Source organism: Plasmodium inui, assembly GCF_000524495.1.
Source record: "Plasmodium inui San Antonio 1 unplaced genomic scaffold supercont1.3, whole genome shotgun sequence".
Lineage (NCBI taxonomy): Eukaryota > Apicomplexa > Aconoidasida > Haemosporida > Plasmodiidae > Plasmodium > Plasmodium inui.
In genome coordinates this window covers 400,938-420,053 of record NW_008481837.1, presented here as the reverse complement: position 1 = coordinate 420,053, position 19,116 = coordinate 400,938, and the positions used below count along the sequence as shown (strand labels likewise).

Below are 19,116 nucleotides of genomic sequence, written 5' to 3'. Positions count from 1 at the left end.
GCTTGCCATCCACTGGGTTAGCCGCTTGCCATCCACTGGGTTAGCCGCTTGCCATCCACTGGGTTAGCCGCTTGCCATCCACTGGGTTAGCCGCTGCCATCCACTGGGTTAGCCGATGCCATCCACTGGGTTAGCCGCTGTCATCCACTTGGGGCTAACTTCCTCCGTGTGGCTTGATTTCTGCGCCCAGTGACTTGCCCTCCCGCGACCACGGATGCGCACCGCGGGGGAAACATGGATGAGAAATCCCCTCCCAAGAAGCGCCATTGGAACGCGACCTTTACGCAACGGGAGAGGCAACAAAGAGGAAAGCCACGCTAGTGCGTAAGGCATAAAAAGGAAACGTGTACCCAGGCGGGTGTGAATTGTATGATAACTTTTTTTTCGTGACCGTCAGGCGAGGGGCACAACTGGCCACGAAGGGAGGATCATCACCATTTTTTTGCCACTCGTCACTCTTCCTTTGCTGATCACTTTTTAGCTTGCCCATCCCCCCAGTGGCGCGTTCAGAATGGCAGACTGCAACACAGCGGATGGGTGTGGGGATGCGGTGAACGGCGAAGAAGGGGAGCTCGGGAAGAGCGCGGCCAATGCGAAGCAACCGAAGAATAACACAGCCATGGGGAAGCCGGACAAGGGAAGCAAAATCTCATTTGACATTTTTTCCTACCTACATAAGGTGTATGCAAAGTACGGGCTATACGAAGAGGACATGGAAAGATTCCTCCTCTACGTTAAAAGAAGGAGAGCCAAATTAAAAGGGAAGGTTCTATATAAAATGAAAAAAGTGGGAAATAAATACATAACGAGATTGTACGAAACAGATAATGTTGATGGAAAATACCTTGAGTTGTTGCTACTTGATGTGGAGGCATGTCGATGTAGGTACATAAAAATCAAGACGGATGTGAATAATTTAAAAATACCGTACAGATCGACTTATTGTTATTTGAGGAGAGTGAAGAGGGCTATGGATAAAGTGAAATTTATGAGTCACTCCGTTGGATCCGCTGTGGATAAGAACACCGAGTTGCAGATCAAGTGCTACAGTGCTTACGTGCAGGTGGCGTACCTCTTAGAAAGGAAGAAATTTGAAGAGGGCGTATCGAAAGTGGGGGAATTCACCAAACTGGTGAAGCTGGTCAAAAGGGCCATGCTTAATGAGATCGTGGAGGGGGCGCGTTCAATCGGGGAAGGAAAAAAAGGTGATGGAGGAGGAGAAGAACACGAAGAGGACAAAGAAGAAGACGACGCTGGAGAAGCGGAGGGAGGTGAGTCCCCCCAAGAGCGCAAACAAAGCCGCGCCAGCCAACATACTCAAGATGACCTCGCCGAGAACACACTCATGAACAGCAAAGGGAACCTACTGATAGAAGCGGAGAGACGAATCGACGAAACGTTTGACTACTTCCTCTCCGTCATTTACTCATTTGAGCGCATTTGCCTGTACAATTTGAAGAAAAACAGATTAAGCACCTTCGATGAGAAATTACCTGACGAAGAGTTACACATAAGAGAGAGCAAAAAAAAATCATCCATCAGGGAAATTACGGACGTGAGTAAGGACATATCAACGTATAGAAAACTGGAAATATTTATGAGCGAAAATACAGTGCAGATAAAAATTGAGCATAGTACTTATGAACTGAAGGGAAATGGGGAATCCAACCAGGGAGATTACTCGAGTTTGCTCAAAATAAAAAATGCCCTGGATAACGTGAAAAATGTAATCCCAATGGAAGAAATAGCAAAGCTGAATGAAGATACAAATTTGAGAGAAGCCATGTCGTGTGTAAACAAAGAAGAGGTTCCTCTTTTTAAATTTTTAAATTCATATCAATCCAATTTTATCGTGCATAATTATGGACAGGCATTCGCAAAGTACTACGAATGCTTGACAATCATTCACGAACAGTTAATCAAATCAACGGGGGGGAATAAGAAGGCCTCTACCAGTGGTAGCCAACAGGGTGGGGGAAGCCATCTCGATGAAGACGACAGAATGATGGAGAAAATTTGGAACCACATAGAACAGTACCTCTCTTGTGAAAAGTTATATGCAGACACAGAACGCACTCTCCTTGTTCTGATGAAGTTTTTATTTTCCATATACTCAGCTAGCCATTTGAAAAATTTCCCCCTTGGAAATAAAAAAAATTTTGGAGACATCATCGAAGAGATGCCCCTTTTACACACAGGAATTCGATACGCTGATATATTGAAGCAGAACATCGATGAATTGAACAAATTAAAACATAATGACGAAATTTTTATTAACATCTTACAGATAATTAAAAATGTCAAATCTTTTTGTCTTGCTTGTCACTATGCAGTCGCTGGGAAAAATGCAGAGGCACACGTGCTCTTCGATTTAGTTAAAACGAGAAATTATGTGTACACAAAAGTGAAACAAATTCAAATGATACACAATGAAGCTTTGCTGCGAATTACGATTCTCTTTAACCGACTACAGGACGTTATTTCGCTGGTCAATGAGAAATATTACTTCCGCCATTTGTCCATCTACGCTTTGCAGGTGAAAACCAAATGCGTGCCGTCCAATCAGAAATTGTTTTCTGTGGACAATTCCTTTTTTGAACAGAAAATGACCCAAATGTGCATGGACCCCCTGCGCATTGACATGGTGCAGTTGTATCGCGACTCCGTTTTGCTCAACCCGAACGCACACAAGGAGGAGGAAAAGTCCTCCGGGATTAGGGGCCTGCTTCGCTCCTTCTGGAAATAGTAGCAAGGGGTTCGCGCTGGAAAAGGATGCCCGCCTTACGTGCGAATACGATATTGTGTCTTCTCCACGTATGGGCATACCTTTTTTCCCCCTCCTTTTTTTTTTTTTTCACAGTGCATACCTCTCCTCTGCATTGATTTTTCTCGTGTCTTTCTACTCCTTCCTTTCAAACGGAACGGCCATTTCCGGGGTGAACACTTCTCTCCCGCTTAGACATCACCGCATCGAGGATCCAAAAAAAGAAAAAAAAAAAAAAAAAAACCTTTGCCTGGAAAAACTACCCCGTTGTATAATCGACCTTAGGGGGACATCCGTGCCATCGTCTTGATCGGCTCGCGTAAATGCCACGCGCGAAATTTGCCCCGTGCGGAGTACCCAATATGTACACTCTTTTATGGGCTAGGTGGGATAAATTCAGTTGATGGGAAGGGGGATTCACAATTTGTTTTTTTAAAAAGGGGGAAAAATTGAAACGTGTTCCTGAAGCTGCTCATTCGTGTAGTCATACGTGTGGTCATAAATCTAAGTATAGTCATGCGCGTAGTGATGCGTCCGGTCTGCACTTATACACATGGGGAATTTAAACAGATAATACACATATGTGCAGGAGGCGTGATCCATATATAGGTACATATATAAACTGGGGCAAGTGTTAAAAAGCGGGGACAGGAGGGCTCGTGGAAAGGGGCAAAAAAAAAAAAAAAAAAAAAAAGTACTTTACGTGGGAAACGGCATGTGGTACGTACATACACAAGCGCATGTACCTACACGCTCATATACCCAGTTTGGATCTACTTGTCATCCGCTCGGCCGATAACCTCTTAGCGGCTAAACCGCTTGATTGCTTAGCCGTCTAAACGCCTAACCGCCTAACCGCTCAACTCCATGATTGACTCCACCAAATCGTTATTATTCTTCTTCAGCACTTCGATTGCTCTTTCACGCGTGCACTTCGTTTGCGACATAATTAACTCAATGTCGTCCATCGAAACGTCTCCCGCTTTTCCTGCAAGTTGGGGGGGCGCACGGCGTGAGCATGGCGTACAAATGTGCGTACCCATATCGCAGGGTACATCGCAGGGTACATCGCAGCGTACATTGCAGGGCACATTGCAGCAAATGCATAGCGTCTTTTCTTTATTTTTGGACGCACAAAAATGTTTGTATGCACACGGAAAAACTGCAGAGTGGGCGAAAAAATTGCTTACCTTCGTCTAAGTCCTGAACTTTTTCGTTCGATTTTTCGGGGGTCTCGAAATTTACCTCCTGTTCATCCATCATGTCACCGTCCTTCGGGAGGCTATCTGGCAGGAGACCTGTTAGGGGAGGAAGAAGAAGAAAAAAAAAAAAAAGCGTAAGTGATGAAGAGGGGTAAATATACTGGGTATATCGTCTCGCTACACCTCTGCAAGCAGATTACGCAATTTTTCCTTCTCCCCAGCGGGGATGATGGACAACCCAACGGCAACCCATCGTGACGACACTGGTGAGTGCACACGGGGTAGAAGCGAACAAGTCGGGCAATAAATACGTATGAACGTGTGTAAATGGAAAAAAAAAAACGCACAAAAGTGTATACATATTTATTTGCATATAATATGCTCGCGCATTACTGTTGATCGAGTTGGTGATGTCATCCGTCTTGGCGTCTCCAAAAATGACGTACGATTCGGTGCCGTCGACTTTGTACACCTCCACATTGGATACGGCAAAAATCATTTTTTGTGACTTTTTTATAATGATTTTGTGCACATTGGGGATTGCCTTTAAGCCAAGCTTGACGAGCATCTTCCTGGCCCTTCTTTCCCCCTTGCTCATCTTTGTCCTGTTTGGTGGGTTTAAAATGTTTTTATTTTCGTCATTTTCTTCACAGGAGGAGCTCAAGGAAATTTCATCTTTGGAGTTTACTCTATCGTCATGCATTTTGCTTCGTAGGAACTTCCTTCTATATGTGTATGCCTGGAGACGGCGGCAGTGGGTAAGTAGCTTGGGAGGGGGGTTTGGTATACGGCGTCAAGCGTGAAGTGCAGCGATTCGTTTTTAAACGTGGCTACTGATTCGCAACTGTGCCTAATTGGCTACCCAAGTATTCCTGACTTGCGGGAATGGTACGAAATGTCAGTGTTGTGGTTTAATAATCCTTTAGCTATTGGGAGGGGGACAAACATATAAAACAGGGAAAATTAAAAGAAGGGGGGTAAAACAAAAGGTATGCAAAATGATATACACAAGGTAAACGATACAGCAGGTATGCAGAAGGTATCCAAATGCTATACAAATGCTGTACAAAATAATATACACGAATTGACACATGCAGTGTGATCCCTTTTGCTAAATAAACTTAATTATTTTTGCAAGGTTGTTGTAGGGGGGAGAGAGTTTATCACATGTAGAAAGGGAAACAAAGAACAAGCGGTGGCGGAGTACTCAAATTCTCAAAAAGTAAAAAGGCTGTGGTCCGTTCGAGCCGATCACTGTATTGAATTGTACGGATGGATTGACGGAGAGATGCGTAGAAAGTAACGTACCTACTACGTACGTATATATGTACATGTATACAATGGTACGACTGTGTTCATTTATATATGTATACATATACATGCTGCTGCGTTTTTGTTTCCTTTGGGTTTTTATTCTTAAACTGCTGAAGATGAAAAATTTAAATTCCTTCCCTGTGGATTTGTTTTTATTCCGAGCGCGCTGGTTTAAATCACTGGGGAGGCAAAAAAGGGGTATCGCGAACGCGTTTTGACCTGCAATCACGCTGGAACGGATTCGCATTGAACTCGCGTTGGAAGTGTATTGCAGTGCAGTACGAACGTGGTGGAAGAGTATTATACCATGCGGATTCTCGCACAGGCATATGTTAAAAAAAGGGCGCGTTGAAATACACGCCAGCGTAGTGCACGACTTGCTGAATAATTCATATTTCACTACAAAACACGCCGATCGGTTCGACCCACGTCACCTTCACCTTCAGCTAAATTTTTTGCAGTTCTCAAAAAGGTCCATACAATGTGTATTGTTAAAGAAAGTTACAACGCCCCATTCGTATGTATATCCGTGTCGGCGAACACTCTTTTACGAGTCGTTTTACGAAAATATTGCAGCCACTTTTTTTTTTGCGTATGCATTTTATAGGAGAAAAAAGAAAAAAATTCCAGAGGGCGGTGCAGCTGCCTTCCCCCAACTTAGCAACTATGCTTACAAAGGTGGAAAGCTGTAACAAATGATAAAAACTGTATTTTTAACCCTCTAAGAGGAGTGTAAATGCGAACGAGAACGAAGCTGGTATAATGTATTGCCCGGAAAGGTTTTAAAGTGTCGAATTTGTCAACAGTTTAGGGTAAAATACCCTCTGCAAACTATTGCATAAGTATGCACGTGTATATTATGTACTACGTATACATATGCAGAGCACATCTATACGCACAAAATATTTATGTGATCCTTTCCCCGTCGCTGTTGCAACATTGCCATATTTTTCTTTTAAATGATTGGCCAATTTTTACATGAATAAGTCAGGTGATTTTCTATTTATAACACAACTGTTATTCTGCCTAGTATGTAAATTTTTTTGGGGGGCACATTTCACTCCACCATTTTTTGCATAATATTTAGGTGGGAGTACTCTAGCTCTATTGTTCCTTTCTCTTCTCGCATATTAATGATGCACCACGTGGAAGAAAGGAAAAAAATGGGGATTCCATTTTAAAGATTATGCATATTTTTCAGGTCGAAAATGGTCTACACGTCTATGCGAATATGTAGAGTTATTTTTGCAAATTTGATTTTTTCCTGAACGGGAAGAAGAAGAAAAAAAATAAAAAAAAATTCATTTTAGCTAGTCGTTCAACCTACCACCAGAATAAATTTTGGCTAACGGCATCTTACCTTGCCATTTCGTGGCAGGCCTACTTCGCGCAGCATAGTCACACATAAATTGGGAGTGACTCGATTCCCCTTCCAAAAAATGTAACTCTCCAAAGCGACAGTTTTCCTTTTATTTCCATTATTACCAATTGGAGTTTCTACCCTATTGCGGTTTTTATATAGAGGGTGTGTTTTTACATATCAAAACGAATACTTTTAAAGCTTAAAAAAAAATTTCGTGTGTGTTTTGCAAAAAAAGTCAACGACCAAAATGTTATGTGATTATCGTTCGTGTGGCTCACTGGCGGTTTACCAAGTGAAGGTAGGAATGTACGAAAGGGTGGGCATAGCCCAGTTGAGCGACTCTCTTGCACATTTCACGTGTGCAGGTGCATTTCCCCCCCCCCTCCAAAAGAAAAAGTTCGATCCGTCTACGCCAGCTAAATATTGGCATACTGCAAGTTTTCCCAGAAGTTTTTTTCCTCCAGTTTTTTCTCATCATCGGGCAACTCTTTCAAATCGTTTTTTATCTTCTTCACAATATTGAAGATGTAGCAGATGACATTTTTGTCCTTTACGCTGTTGTACAGGTCTCGAAAATTGATTGCGTGCACGGTCCAGCCTGCGCGGTGAAGGGGCGAAGCAGAAATGTAAAAGGAAATCGAAAGAGTCGCACCCGCAACTGCACAGAAGCAGCGTAATGGTAAAATTTGAGAGTAGGCGTAAAAAAAAAAAAACAGCTCAATGCGCGAAAATGTGCTGTTTTATTTATGTGCCAAGTGCTAAAGGGCGACATTCCGACATTACCCTTCAGGGCCAGCTGCTTCTGACGCAGCTCCGCTGAAAGTAACGGCCTGTGCGACGGGTAAAGGACATCCTAGGAAGGAGGGAAAATAAAAAGAAAAGAAAATCACGAAACATTACAAAAAAATGGCAAAAGGATACATTAGGGAAAAGTTACACTTTACACTGCGCATTTTCCCCACTATGCGCATGCCCCGAAAGGTGCGCTGGCATAGCTACACGTGATAAGAAAAAACGTCGCATGGTTCCCACAATGGCGGGGCGTCTTCCCTCATTCTCGTTTACCTCATATGACATTAAATCAATTAAATGCCTTTCGTATGGAAAGGAGCAGCACACTTTGTAAATGTTTTCATGCGTGTAGGATCCCTTGTATTGTACGTTCAGCTGTGAGGAGGGGTGAAAGAGGGTATGCATGTGGAAGGATAGGAAAGGAGCGGAAAAGAGTGGACAATGATTACACACGTAGTAGACATGGAGACATGTAGTACACATAGACACACGCTCGGCAACACGGGGGTCACTTACAAATTTGAGGATGTCGCATATGACGTGGTCGAAGTGGAACATCTTGATCTTCTTCCTCTCCTCCCGGGAGGAGGCACAGTTGGCATTTCGGATGCTTACATCGTCCACGTTATAATTTAGGACGTGGTAAAAAAACTTGGAAATCTTAAGATTGTTGTCAAACGATTTGGCTATTTTGGGGTTCTGAGGCGGTGCGCTGGCTTGTGCTGTCTGCTCCATCCTGTGTGTATCCAATTTTCTGTCCCTTTGCAGAGGAGTTATCTGCACGTTCACAGCGGATGGTTCGTAATCCAAGTCGAGGTAGATGCTGTTCTCATTTATGTACACATTTGGCGCGACCTTATTCCAGACATACTTGGCCTCCTTATCTTTGGAGAAAAAATCGACAAAATTGTAGACGTGGTAGCAGACTTGCTTCGCGAGCATGATAAACTCATGTGTGTAAATCTCGTCAGAGTAGCTGCAGATTTCACTCATCAGCTGGTACAGGTAATGGTACATATTTATGAGAATGTTAACGTAGGCCATTTTTAGCAGTAGTAAGCAGGCCTCTTCGTCCCCCTTCTGGAGGTAGGAGCGTAATTTGTCATTTTCTTCGTAAAGCAGGTTAAAGGATGTTTCTGTGTTGTGATGTTGGGGGGTCCTCACGAATCGATTCCTCGATGATGGATTAGATGCATTTCGTTCATCTCGAAGTATGGTGAACGAGCTCTGCAGTGATCCCAATTCTTCGCACCTCTTTTCCAGATCGCTTGCATACCTGTGGTGCATATATTCCCGCGAAAGTCTACCTACCAGAGCCATCTTATTGTTTGTGAGCGCCAAAATGTAGACGAAATTGATTAGCATGAAGGAGCAGATTGGCCTTTTCTCCTGCACAATCATGTGTTCCACTAAGTCGTATAACTTGAGTATGTTGTCGTCCTCGTAGTGAATGTTGAAGCAGGCGTAGCAGAGGGCAATGCAACTGTTGAGGTCGACCACCGTGCTGGGGCTACGAGAAATGTAGCCGGTTGGCGTACTTTCCATTTTGGATTCGACTCGGTTTGGGGGGTCCCCGGTTTCAAGCGCATTAGGATTTACATTTTCCCCCCCTTGGTGTGCATTAGGATTTACATCTCCCCCCGATTGTATATTTGGGTCACCATCTCCCAAACTTGGCATACTATCCCCTCCCAGTGCTTCGCACCGCATGGTAAGTAAGGTGCGCTGCTCGGGGGGGTCATCACCGTCTTCCCCATTCAGGGAAGAACCAAACGAGTCTCCCTCCCCTTCCCCTTCGTAGCTATTTAGTATACCACTCGTTATGGAGTTGATTTTTTTTTTGAATAGGCCAATGAGCTTGGGCCTCCTGGACATGTGTGTGAGAGCTACAAACTTCATATACCTACTAGCCGTAATGTTGCTTAAAAAGATTAGGAACTCCATGTTTGTGCTTTTGGATAGGATGGGAATAATCTGTCGCATGATCATATTTAAAATGACATCATCGTGCATGCGTTTATCCCTCATGATGATTAACAAATTGTTTACGTCTTTAATGCTGAGCTGCCAGAAGTTGTGCAGGCGAAGTTTGATTTGTTCGTAGAGGAGGTCGCTAATATGTGGCAGGTACACTTCTTCCTCGTTGTTGCTCATAAGGTGGGGAGGCAATCCGGTCAGATTTACGTTCTCATCAAATATGTCTATGTATCGATTTGGGGAGGCAGTCTCTCCTTGGGGGGGAATCAAAAAGGAGGAGCCTAACATTGATGACGGCACCTCAGTCGCTGCACTCCCCGTTGGGGGAGAGGGACAGACGAGGTACCCCTGTTGGGCGTATTTGGCCAGATCGTTAATAATCAGCATGATGTTGACGCAGTCCTCTCCACAGAGGAGCTTATATTTCCTCTTGACATTCTGAAGGATGTGTGCAATTAATCGGAAGACGTCCACATGGTGCACATTCAAGTAGCACACATTTTTGAGGGCATACAGAATGAGAGTCAAATTTTCCAAATAAAGCAGATGTCTAATTTGAAAGATCTGCTGAACGAGGAGGTAGTAAAATTTATGGTCATATATTTCGAGGAAGGACGAATGGTACATCACATTGGTGATCTGTAAAGGGGAGAAGGCATACAGATTTTTCACAACCTTATTTTTTAAAAAAGAGAACAGATGTTTGTATTTATAACTGAACTGTATTCTACTGAGGCAGGTCAGAATGGAAACAATATCCTTTGTGCTGATTTGCTTCACATTCTCATTCAGCTTTGTGAGTATGTTTATGTACAGATCGGGTTTGTCTGCATTTACATAGGTATAGGACCACAATATGATGCACAGATTTTTCACACTCATGTGGTGTAAGTACACATTAATAGCATTGTAGAAGATATCCATATAGAGGTACTCATCATATTCGTTCAGCTTCGTCAGTGAGTAGACTATGTTCACCAAATCAAGGTGGTCTGCTTTGTGTATGTCTCTTTCCACGATTTTTTTTAACCTCTTTACCAGATTGGAGGTATAATTGATATGACTGAAGGCCCATAAGATGTTGCTCACATTTTTCATATTTAGCTGGTCCACGTTTTCCTCAATCCGCTTGGACAGCTCGTAGTAAGTGTTCACCTCTTTGTACTTCAATTTTGACAGGGAAGTCAGTAAAGATATGGCATCGTTCAAGTGCAGATTCGTCCCTTTCGCTAATATGTCCGACTTCACCATATCGATGACCTTCATTTTGAAGGTTCGACTCTCGTTTGTCTCCACAAGGATGTTACTCAGAGTGTACAAAATGCTGCACACATGCTTTGGCTCGGCCTCGTTCAATTTCACGCTCATGTAATTTATTACGTCGTTGAAGAAGTAGGGGAAGTGCTCCATCTTTACGAAGGCATAAAATATCTGCACCAGATTGGACATTTCGAAATTGGGCAATTTCTCATTTATCCTTTTCATCACATTGAGGTACATGTAGTTCTTCGTGACGCTCCCCTTCTGATAGGAATCCATCACCTTTGACATCTTCATAATGGCACTGCTGAGATTTATGTTGTCGCATCTGTGTAGGTTGTTATACAGCACGGTCATTATTCCCATGGCTGTTTTCTCCTTTTTGATTTCCCTCTGGATGATCAAGTTGTCTATATTTCCGTCGATGATGGTGCTGAGGCTCTGCCCGCTCAGCCGCTCCACAGCGTCTGCAGGGGTCACGACGACGGTGCAGTCGCTGGGTGGAGGTTCCTTCGCCGCTTGGTTGGCTTGTCCAGCTGTCAGAACGTCTTCACTGTGTTGGTAGCCCTCCCCCTGGTAGCCGCCTCCCTTGGATATCTCCCCAATGCACCTCCTCGCCGTGATGTCTTCCACCTCGTTCACGAAAAGGGAGTCCCTCCCAGAAGCCGCAGAGTCGCCCTCCCCCTTCACGTCCAAATCGTCCACCAAAAATTCGCTCACCACCTTCTTCTTCCTCAGTTCAGCGTAGCGCGCGTTCAGGTCACACGAGAGGGCGCTCCGCGTCAGATCCTCATGTATCATTTTGTTTATATTCAACTCGTTGGTGTCCTGCTGAGCTACTTCGTCTTCTTGGGCGCCAAGGTTGTGGTGCTCCTTATCCCTCTTATCTTCTTTGTCTTCTTCGTCCTCTTTGTGCTTCTTATCCTCTTTATCCTCTTTGTCCGTTATGCCCCTGCGTTTCGCTTTTCCCCTGTGCAGGGGCGAGTCGGTGTAAATTTCGTCATACGATTTTATTTCATTTGTGTAGGCCTCGTCGCCTGACAGGAACCGGTCGATGTCATCATGGGGAGAGGAAATTGGGTCGGAAAGAGGACCTCTACGCCCGCCCCTATTATGCACTCGGCTATTTCCGCTATTTCCGTTACTTGCGCCACCCCCCACCGAGTGCATATACTCCTCCTCCTTTTTAACCTTTTGATACTCTCTGCTCATTTTGTGATCCAGCTCCTTTTGATAATTCTTCATTTTTTTTTTGTTCCTTAAGTAATCCTCCTTCTCCTTCAAAATTTCCCACAGACTCCTTTCGTCGTCCTGCAGAGGTAGACCAGTTTGTCCAAATCGGAGACTCTTCTTCGTCTTGGACCCCCCCTTTGCGAGTTCCTTTTGCTCGTTGTACTTCTTAACGAGGTTGTTGTATTTATCATTGCACGGGAGAAAGTCCGAGTCAGCCTCTGCGTCCCTTTGCTTGAATATTCTGACGGTGCTATGCTCCTGCGGGGCGAAGTCTTCTTCGTCAATTTTGTGCAGGAAGTCTCTCTGCTTTTGCAGGTGTAACGAATCGGACGTGGAAGTGGCATCAAGAGGATCGTTTCCCGCGGCGTAGTGAGCTTTGTTGTGTTCATCATTTTGTGTGGTGTCCTCATCTGCAATGAAGTTCCCTCCGTGATTCTGTTTCTCCTTTGGGGTGGAGCCCCCCTCTTCGCAGCTCACGAGTCGATCCCGATATTTTTCCTCCCCGCGAATGGAGGCGAATCCCCGAGTGGATCGGTTCCCTCTCCTGTCTACTCCGCCCCTGCATGTTGTCCTGAACAGTCTACACCGGCTGATGTTGGCCGCGATGAAGTTTCTCATATTCCTGGGTTGCGTCCACCGAGTGTGGGTGGCAAACTGTTACAAATGGGGAGGCTTATTACAATCTGCTATGTCTGCGGAAAGTTCAGCAAATGTGGTTTTCCCCGGATTGTATTCCTGCACAGGTTTATGCACTTCTCTTCTATGTTTAGCAAAAGAGCGGTTTCAAAATTTTTAAAGGAACTCTGGCGATTTTCTGCAACGGAAATGTAGTGATGTGTCGAGTCCGCACTTTTACGTGCCATTCGATGTGCGCTTTCTCCAATGGGTATGCTCGCCGTTTGGTTGCTCATCCTGCAGCCTGTGCGTTTACATTCTTTGTGGAGCGCGAAGATGTGGTGACCCCCTTTTGCGTCTCCCGTTTCCGCCGCTGCGAGGCGCTTTCGTCCTTTCGTTCGGCCTAACTATTCTCCTCAGCGTAAACAACAGGCCACTATTCTTGCTTCCTTCCTTCGTGTATTTGCTTGAGCCGCTTCTGCAGAGAAAGGCGAGAGAAAAAAACGATTCGCCTGATCAAGCAACTAAAAAAAAAAAAAAAAAAAAAAAAAATTTAATTCAAATCAGGCAACAGGTTACACGGGATGCAGTGTCACTTCCGAAGGTGGAGGCGTGCCTATTACCGAGGTGCATTTGCATTCACGCCTGCAGGGTGTGTATATGTATATTATTTTGCGCTGCATTGCAAGAAGGTAAGGGAGTTTGTGGATCGATTGGCGCCCCTATTCGTGAGCAGTTACCATCGTTTGGAAGAAGCAAATAGGAAGAGCGGTGAAAAGGGGTGAAAAACGGAGAAGGAATGTGAATAAGCCTGAAGAACTACGAGGAAGAAGCCAAAATGCTGAAAAACATGAAAGGGGAGACTCCCGAAATGACTCAACATCCCTACAACATGGGTAACGGGATGCATAGTGCGAATCTCCCCCAGTAACGACGTATAAATATATTATGACAGTTTGCCCGAGTGGTTAAGGGGTTGGACTTGAAATCCAATGAGCTATGCTTGCGCAGGTTCGAATCCTGCAGCTGTCGTATGTAAAAAAATTTCTTTTAGCATATGGAAAATTCAAATAATTAATTTTTTATTTAAAGAAAAAAATTACATATGTTTTTTTAATTAATTTCTGCACTCTCCAAAAGTGAAATTCTTCCCCTGCAGCATCATTCCCTTCATTTGCTTAATTCTTTCCAGTTGCAAAGGAACACCCCATTTTCGCCCTCTTCCGAGCGTGCAACAGATTCGCGCAGTTACCATTCCGCTGGTAACCGCAGCCGTGTGAACATTTTAACGCTCTTTGCCGATTTGTTCGGGAGGGTTTCCCCCTTTTTTTTTGGAGTCCTCGTGAGAGGATGTTCTACACCATCTGGCAGATACCCGTTGGGCAAACATAAAAATGTGTACTTATGCGTGAAAAAGGAGCACAAATAATAGCTAAGTTGCATGGTTAAAAAAAACAAATTATCGCGGTTAAAAATAAAAAAAAAAAAATCGCTTTGGCGGTCGGGGAGGGAGAAGCTAACGGATGCCCATTTGATTATGGGTAAAATGGGGTGTTCCCCCCTCGACCGGTCTTTGGGGGGAGGAAGAGATACCTCTGCTTCTCGTCTATGCTTCTCGTCTGCCCCCCCTTTCCGCTACCTCTGAAACACCGCCGTGTTGAGTGATTTGCGCACGGAGGCCCGCTGCAGACAGGCAATGGGTGCGGTGGTGAGGCAGCCGATTAGGTCCTTGTAGGAAAATTTGTGGAAGTTAAAAAAGAGTCGCAGCAAATTGAGGGGTTCTACGATCTCCAGGTCTGTGAAGGCCCCTGAGGAAATGATGATTCTGCCAAAGGGGACGATCGAAAAGATGCTAGAAATATTTAAAGCCAAGTGATAATAATGGGAGTCCTCACTTGGGGTGGTAAGGGAAGATATTTCGAAGAAGATCCCCCTATCTAGTGCACTTTGCACATCGGATTTTTTCATTTGTGCAAAGGATGTGTTCTTGCTGAAAAATATGATGTCACAGTCAAATTTCATGGCGACAAGATTTATGTCCTCGACTGAGCTAACTTCGATGGCGACAATGTCGAAATTGCTGTCTTTTACAAACTTGCTGTAGTTCTCCATCCTGACTGCGTATTTATATTCTATATTAAGTCTCTTCAGTACATACGTGTTTGTATTGTTGGTGAGGATGAGACCTCGACGGATACTCGACATACCGCTGGTACTCATTAACTGATCCTTTAATCTATCCAGCTGTTCCTCCGTCGGCACTTGGTGATACCGATGCATTATAAAATCGTCACATATATTTTTAACGCTTAATGTGTTTGGTCGGTTTACTAAAATGTAGTTCCCCTCATTGTTGCAACTTATCTGGACGAGCTGCTCACGTAGTTCTTCTTCTTCATCAAGTCTGTCAACAAAATAATTCCCAAAGCAGCTGTTCTCACTCCTTTTCTCCGAAACCTTTTCACTACACACCAAGCAATTTACTACATTATACGATTCAGATAAAATAGCTTTATTGTCTCCCTCATATTGTACACTCACTGCTACGATGCTGAACCCCACGTTCAGTGCCTTCGCTATCAGCGCCTTGGCCTTCTGTACTGATGTGAATTTCAAATTCAGGTCGACATACATTCTTGTATAAAAGAGGTTGAGTGTCCACTGTGGGGGTAATCCTCTAACGGAGGGGACGAATCTCTTTCTACGCAGTTAGAGCTCCACCTGCACACAGCTGCTTCATTTTCATTTTCCATAAGTCGACGCCTTCTCACGTGCAAACACGATGCAGATGAAAACCCCAATGGAACATTATAAAAAGTGGCACCCTCTACACTATGGAACCTTTTTCATGTAGGAGAAACTTTAATCGAGATGAATTTGTGGATCCTCCTTTTTTCCACCCTAAGTGGGTGACTTCCCCGCGTTGTATCGTCACAAAAAAAAAGAAAAAAAACGGGAAATATAAAACCTGGGTAGGACCTTCACACGGGGGAACACTATATATGTAAAGAAGGCCTACTGCTTCTGTATGTCCCTTCTTCAAAGTTAAGCGTCACGGATGAGGGCAGGGGGCTACCAAATGGTGACCTATTTATAGCACCAGTTCGTTGTGAAACGGGGAAAAAAAAAAAAAATAAAATAAAATGAACGACTGTTTGCTGATCACGCCGTGTTGCCCCCAATGGCCTCACATTTTTGTAGTTTTTTTTTTTGTTTTATTTTTTTTATTTTCATTTTTTTTAATTTTTCCAAATTGTAGCGTTTGAAAAGGACTGCCCAGGCTCAGGCAAACATTTCACAGCCAAAAAGCAGCGTCAGCCGAGTGCAGATCCATGCGTGCATGCATATGCGCGTGTAAGGCCCAGCACACGACTGACGCGAAGCGGGGGAAGACGGACCTCGGCGCAAACGCAACTGTAAGAAGCAACACAAAATGGGGAGAAACAAGGAACAACAAAATTGTAAAAAAAAAAATTGCAATTGATGTCTGAGCTACGGGACAACGGACGAGCGAATCGAATGAAGGAAATATTTATTCATTTTATAGCGTACATGAAGGAGGACGAAAAAAAAAAATGGAAAAAAAAAAAAAAAGACCTCGTTCAATCAGTCCCATTGGTGCACATTGAGGGCACTATCCACACGTATATTCTGAGAAAGCGAAATGGCGAAATGACGAAACGTTGTGGGGGCCTAATTTGGCAAAGGCGACGACACAGGTGCGACGTTTCTCTCACCCGGACAAGGTGCTCTTCACAATTTGCATAAAAAGGAGGCAAATAAAATCGGTGGGGAACAACTGATTGTTTTTTTTTTAATTCCTATTCCTCTTCTTCTCATTGGGGATAAGCCAACATAGGGGAACAACTACTGCTGCAACTCCACTTGGCAACAGCTCAGTTCATCACTGTTTCGTACGATTCCTCATTCTCATTGGTGTAGTTGAGCGACGAATTCGTATTGTAGTGGACGAAGCTGTTCGTGGACCCATGCATATTCGCCATATGAAGCTGCTCGTAGTGTTCGGCGGTTGGGAGGGGATCCTCTGCTCCGCCGCGTTGCAAACTCATACCACGTTTGTAGCTCCCATCGGTGCTTTCCCTCTCTCCAGCGACGCGCACAGAAGGGTAGGAGACTCTCCTCTCGTCTTTCATCATACTGAGTTTGTTAAATAAAGGACTTTGCGGCTGGATATTCCCCTGCAACACGTCGTACATCATGGGCGCAATGAACCCGGTGATGTTTGGATCTACCCATCCCTCGGGAACTTGTCCAAACACATTTTGAAGAGACGAAATATCATTATTCTGAACCTGTTCAGGCGGTACTAGATCCAAAAATTGAGGCTTGGCAAGACTTGGCACAGGAATGAACTGATGCACTTCGATAGCGTGCAACTTGAAAGAGATAGAATCAAGTTTACCTCCATCAATGGGTGGTTTGTCAATTTTTCCGAGATATTCTATAGTAGGATTTACGGGACTCCTCTCCATGAGGTTACTAGATTGGGTAGATTTGCTATCTATATATTGTCCCATTTGCTTCTTAACCGTGTTCAGATCCTTTTTAAAAAATGCGGCAAAGTCTTTAGGCATGGATAGGGGGTAGCCCGTCTTGGGGTCGCAGTCTTCCAAATGTTTCTTCTCTTCCACTTCGTTACAGTTGGTAAAATTGCAAAAGGGCCAGTTGTTGTTTTTTTTTTTCTTTTTGAGTTCCATGTGGGTTAACGGTTGGGACATCCTTCGCTGCGTCTCACCTTTGCAGTTTTGTGAGCTGAGCCGTGCGACATCCAGCAGGGACTTTTTCACCAATGCGTCCACGTGTGTGTTGGATGTGCTCGCGTATGGGCCTCGTTGATAGTCGCCGTGGTGCTGGAAGGCATGGTCTCCGAGAAAGCTGTATCCGTTCCCCTCCTTCTCTTCTTCCTCCTCCTCCCTTACGCAGCCTTCCTCTTCATGCCCACCCTTGAAGAAGGAGCTGTTCCTGAGGAGTAGCTCCGGGGGGATATCTGCAGCTCGCTGGTTAGGGTTCACAACCTCGGACATGTTCTGAAAGTGGACCTCCGGGTAAGGGACAATGAGAGGCGGTGGGCAATCCAACTCGATATCTATCTTAGGAACATATTTACAAACAGGAACATCCTGATATGTTTCCTTCCACTCATATTTAACAATATCAACCTGTTTCTCCACTTCCGTAATTTTAGGAATGATTTTTTCTTTTACATCAACGATAATTTCTTTCTCCACAAATTTGTCTACGTATTGAATTTGAGGCACTTCAACTTGAATTACTTTTTGCTCTCCTTGATATTTTGGTATGACCCTAGGTATCTCTCGGACATCCCAAATGGGAGAGAATACAGGGGTATATCCTATAGGCATATCAACTTCTACTGTTTTTTCTTCCATTTTTTCTTGAGATATGTTAACTTTTCTTTCTTTAAATAGCAACTCAACTGTTGGCACGTCATGCTTAGTTTCTTGTGTGTAATGTTTTGGCTGCAGGACATCTTGGAGTTCATATTTTTTCGTTTCGATTATTTTATCTCTGATATACTTGTCTTGATATACTGGTATGCTAAAGACTGGCTGGTCTCCTTTTACGTTTATAACTGGTCTTTCTTGCCCCTGTTGGTACACTTGCTTGGTTTCTCCTTCGTAGTACATCTCATCGTGTTCACTCGCCTGATGGTTGCTTTGGGGGGGTGCGTCATTCCTTTCTTTGCAGCAGTCTCTAAAAAAAAGGGAGCATTGTTTTCGCTCCATAATGTTGTGTTCTTCCGAAAAGTGGGATTCGTCTGTGGGGAAGTGAATTAAGTATCCATTTCGTTGGTGTGCCTTTTTTGGCATCTATAAGGGGGGCGGGAAATTTCCCCAAATTGTGCACCTCGAAGTGGGTACTTACTGTGAGTGCTGCCTACCTTCTCAGAGATCTTACAAAAGAGGCAAATGTGGCAGAATGGGTTGGGCGTAGCGCCAATAATCTGAGCGCAATGGACGGGAGGGGGGAAAGCAAACATGTAGACATGAACTTATACACATTTGTCACAAAAGATAGAGCTTTAAAATTTTTTATCCCTTTTTTTTTTTTTCCCGCTAGGTCAGGTAAACTCCTCTAAGCTGTTAATCCGTTTGGCGGCTATTCCCTCATTTGTGTGCACCTTCGTGGGCATCACACTGCACCTGTTCGTAGCTCGATGGAGATACCCAAGGAGGTGGGGGGTGTTCTCCTACCTATTAACAGCTGCTACTCGAGCTCAACTTCTTTTACATAAAAGGGATATAATTGACAAAAATTACAAATATGCTACATTAGCTGGGCTGCTGAGCAATTGTGCGCCTCTCCCCAGTGTGTGATTTGTTGGTGTGTCACCACCTGGGGAGGAAAACAATGATGGTTTTTCCTTAAAAATTAAAGACAAAAGTTCGAGCAATGTGAAGAAGAAGAAAAAAAAAAGTGACAACTTCCGTGTAGAAATGATACTCATACGAGTTTAAAGTGTTAAAGTTCATGCAGACAGATCGACGACATGGGGAACTCTTTCGCGTCTTGCCCCGTCTATATGGCCAACTAGTTAACTAATTTTTTGGTTT

The 19,116-nt window shown here is 44.1% G+C and overlaps 5 protein-coding genes and 1 non-coding gene across 6 annotated transcripts; 2 read left to right on the top strand and 4 right to left on the bottom strand.

Moving 5' to 3' along the window:
• Window positions 1-511: 511 nt before the first annotated feature.
• Window positions 512-2,746, top strand: C922_00930 (hypothetical protein; the record flags this gene model as incomplete). Its single annotated transcript, XM_008816539.1, has 1 exon — window positions 512-2,746. One exon carries the CDS (start codon window positions 512-514, stop codon window positions 2,744-2,746), a length of 2,235 nt encoding a protein of 744 aa, XP_008814761.1.
• Window positions 2,747-3,615: 869 nt separating this feature from the next.
• On the bottom strand, window positions 3,616-4,669 carry C922_00929 (nascent polypeptide-associated complex subunit alpha; the record flags this gene model as incomplete). Its single annotated transcript, XM_008816538.1, has 3 exons — window positions 3,616-3,752; window positions 3,955-4,062; window positions 4,360-4,669. 3 exons carry the CDS (start codon window positions 4,667-4,669, stop codon window positions 3,616-3,618), a joined length of 555 nt encoding a protein of 184 aa, XP_008814760.1.
• Window positions 4,670-7,059: 2,390 nt separating this feature from the next.
• C922_00928 (hypothetical protein) lies at window positions 7,060-12,523 on the bottom strand (the record flags this gene model as incomplete). The annotated part of the gene is made up of 4 exons (XM_008816537.1): window positions 7,060-7,241; window positions 7,427-7,496; window positions 7,709-7,810; window positions 7,952-12,523. 4 exons carry the CDS (start codon window positions 12,521-12,523, stop codon window positions 7,060-7,062), a joined length of 4,926 nt encoding a protein of 1,641 aa, XP_008814759.1.
• A 947-nt stretch (window positions 12,524-13,470) lies between these two features.
• Window positions 13,471-13,552, top strand: C922_00927. The gene has a single exon. It is a non-coding gene; the product is annotated as a tRNA-Ser (tRNA).
• Window positions 13,553-14,155: 603 nt separating this feature from the next.
• Window positions 14,156-15,154, bottom strand: C922_00926 (hypothetical protein; the record flags this gene model as incomplete). The annotated part of the gene is made up of 1 exon (XM_008816536.1): window positions 14,156-15,154. One exon carries the CDS (start codon window positions 15,152-15,154, stop codon window positions 14,156-14,158), a length of 999 nt encoding a protein of 332 aa, XP_008814758.1.
• Window positions 15,155-16,416: 1,262 nt separating this feature from the next.
• C922_00925 (hypothetical protein) lies at window positions 16,417-18,288 on the bottom strand (the record flags this gene model as incomplete). Its single annotated transcript, XM_008816535.1, has 1 exon — window positions 16,417-18,288. The coding sequence occupies one exon, from the start codon at window positions 18,286-18,288 to the stop codon at window positions 16,417-16,419; it is 1,872 nt and encodes a 623-aa protein (XP_008814757.1).
• Between the last annotated feature and the right edge of the window lie 828 nt (window positions 18,289-19,116).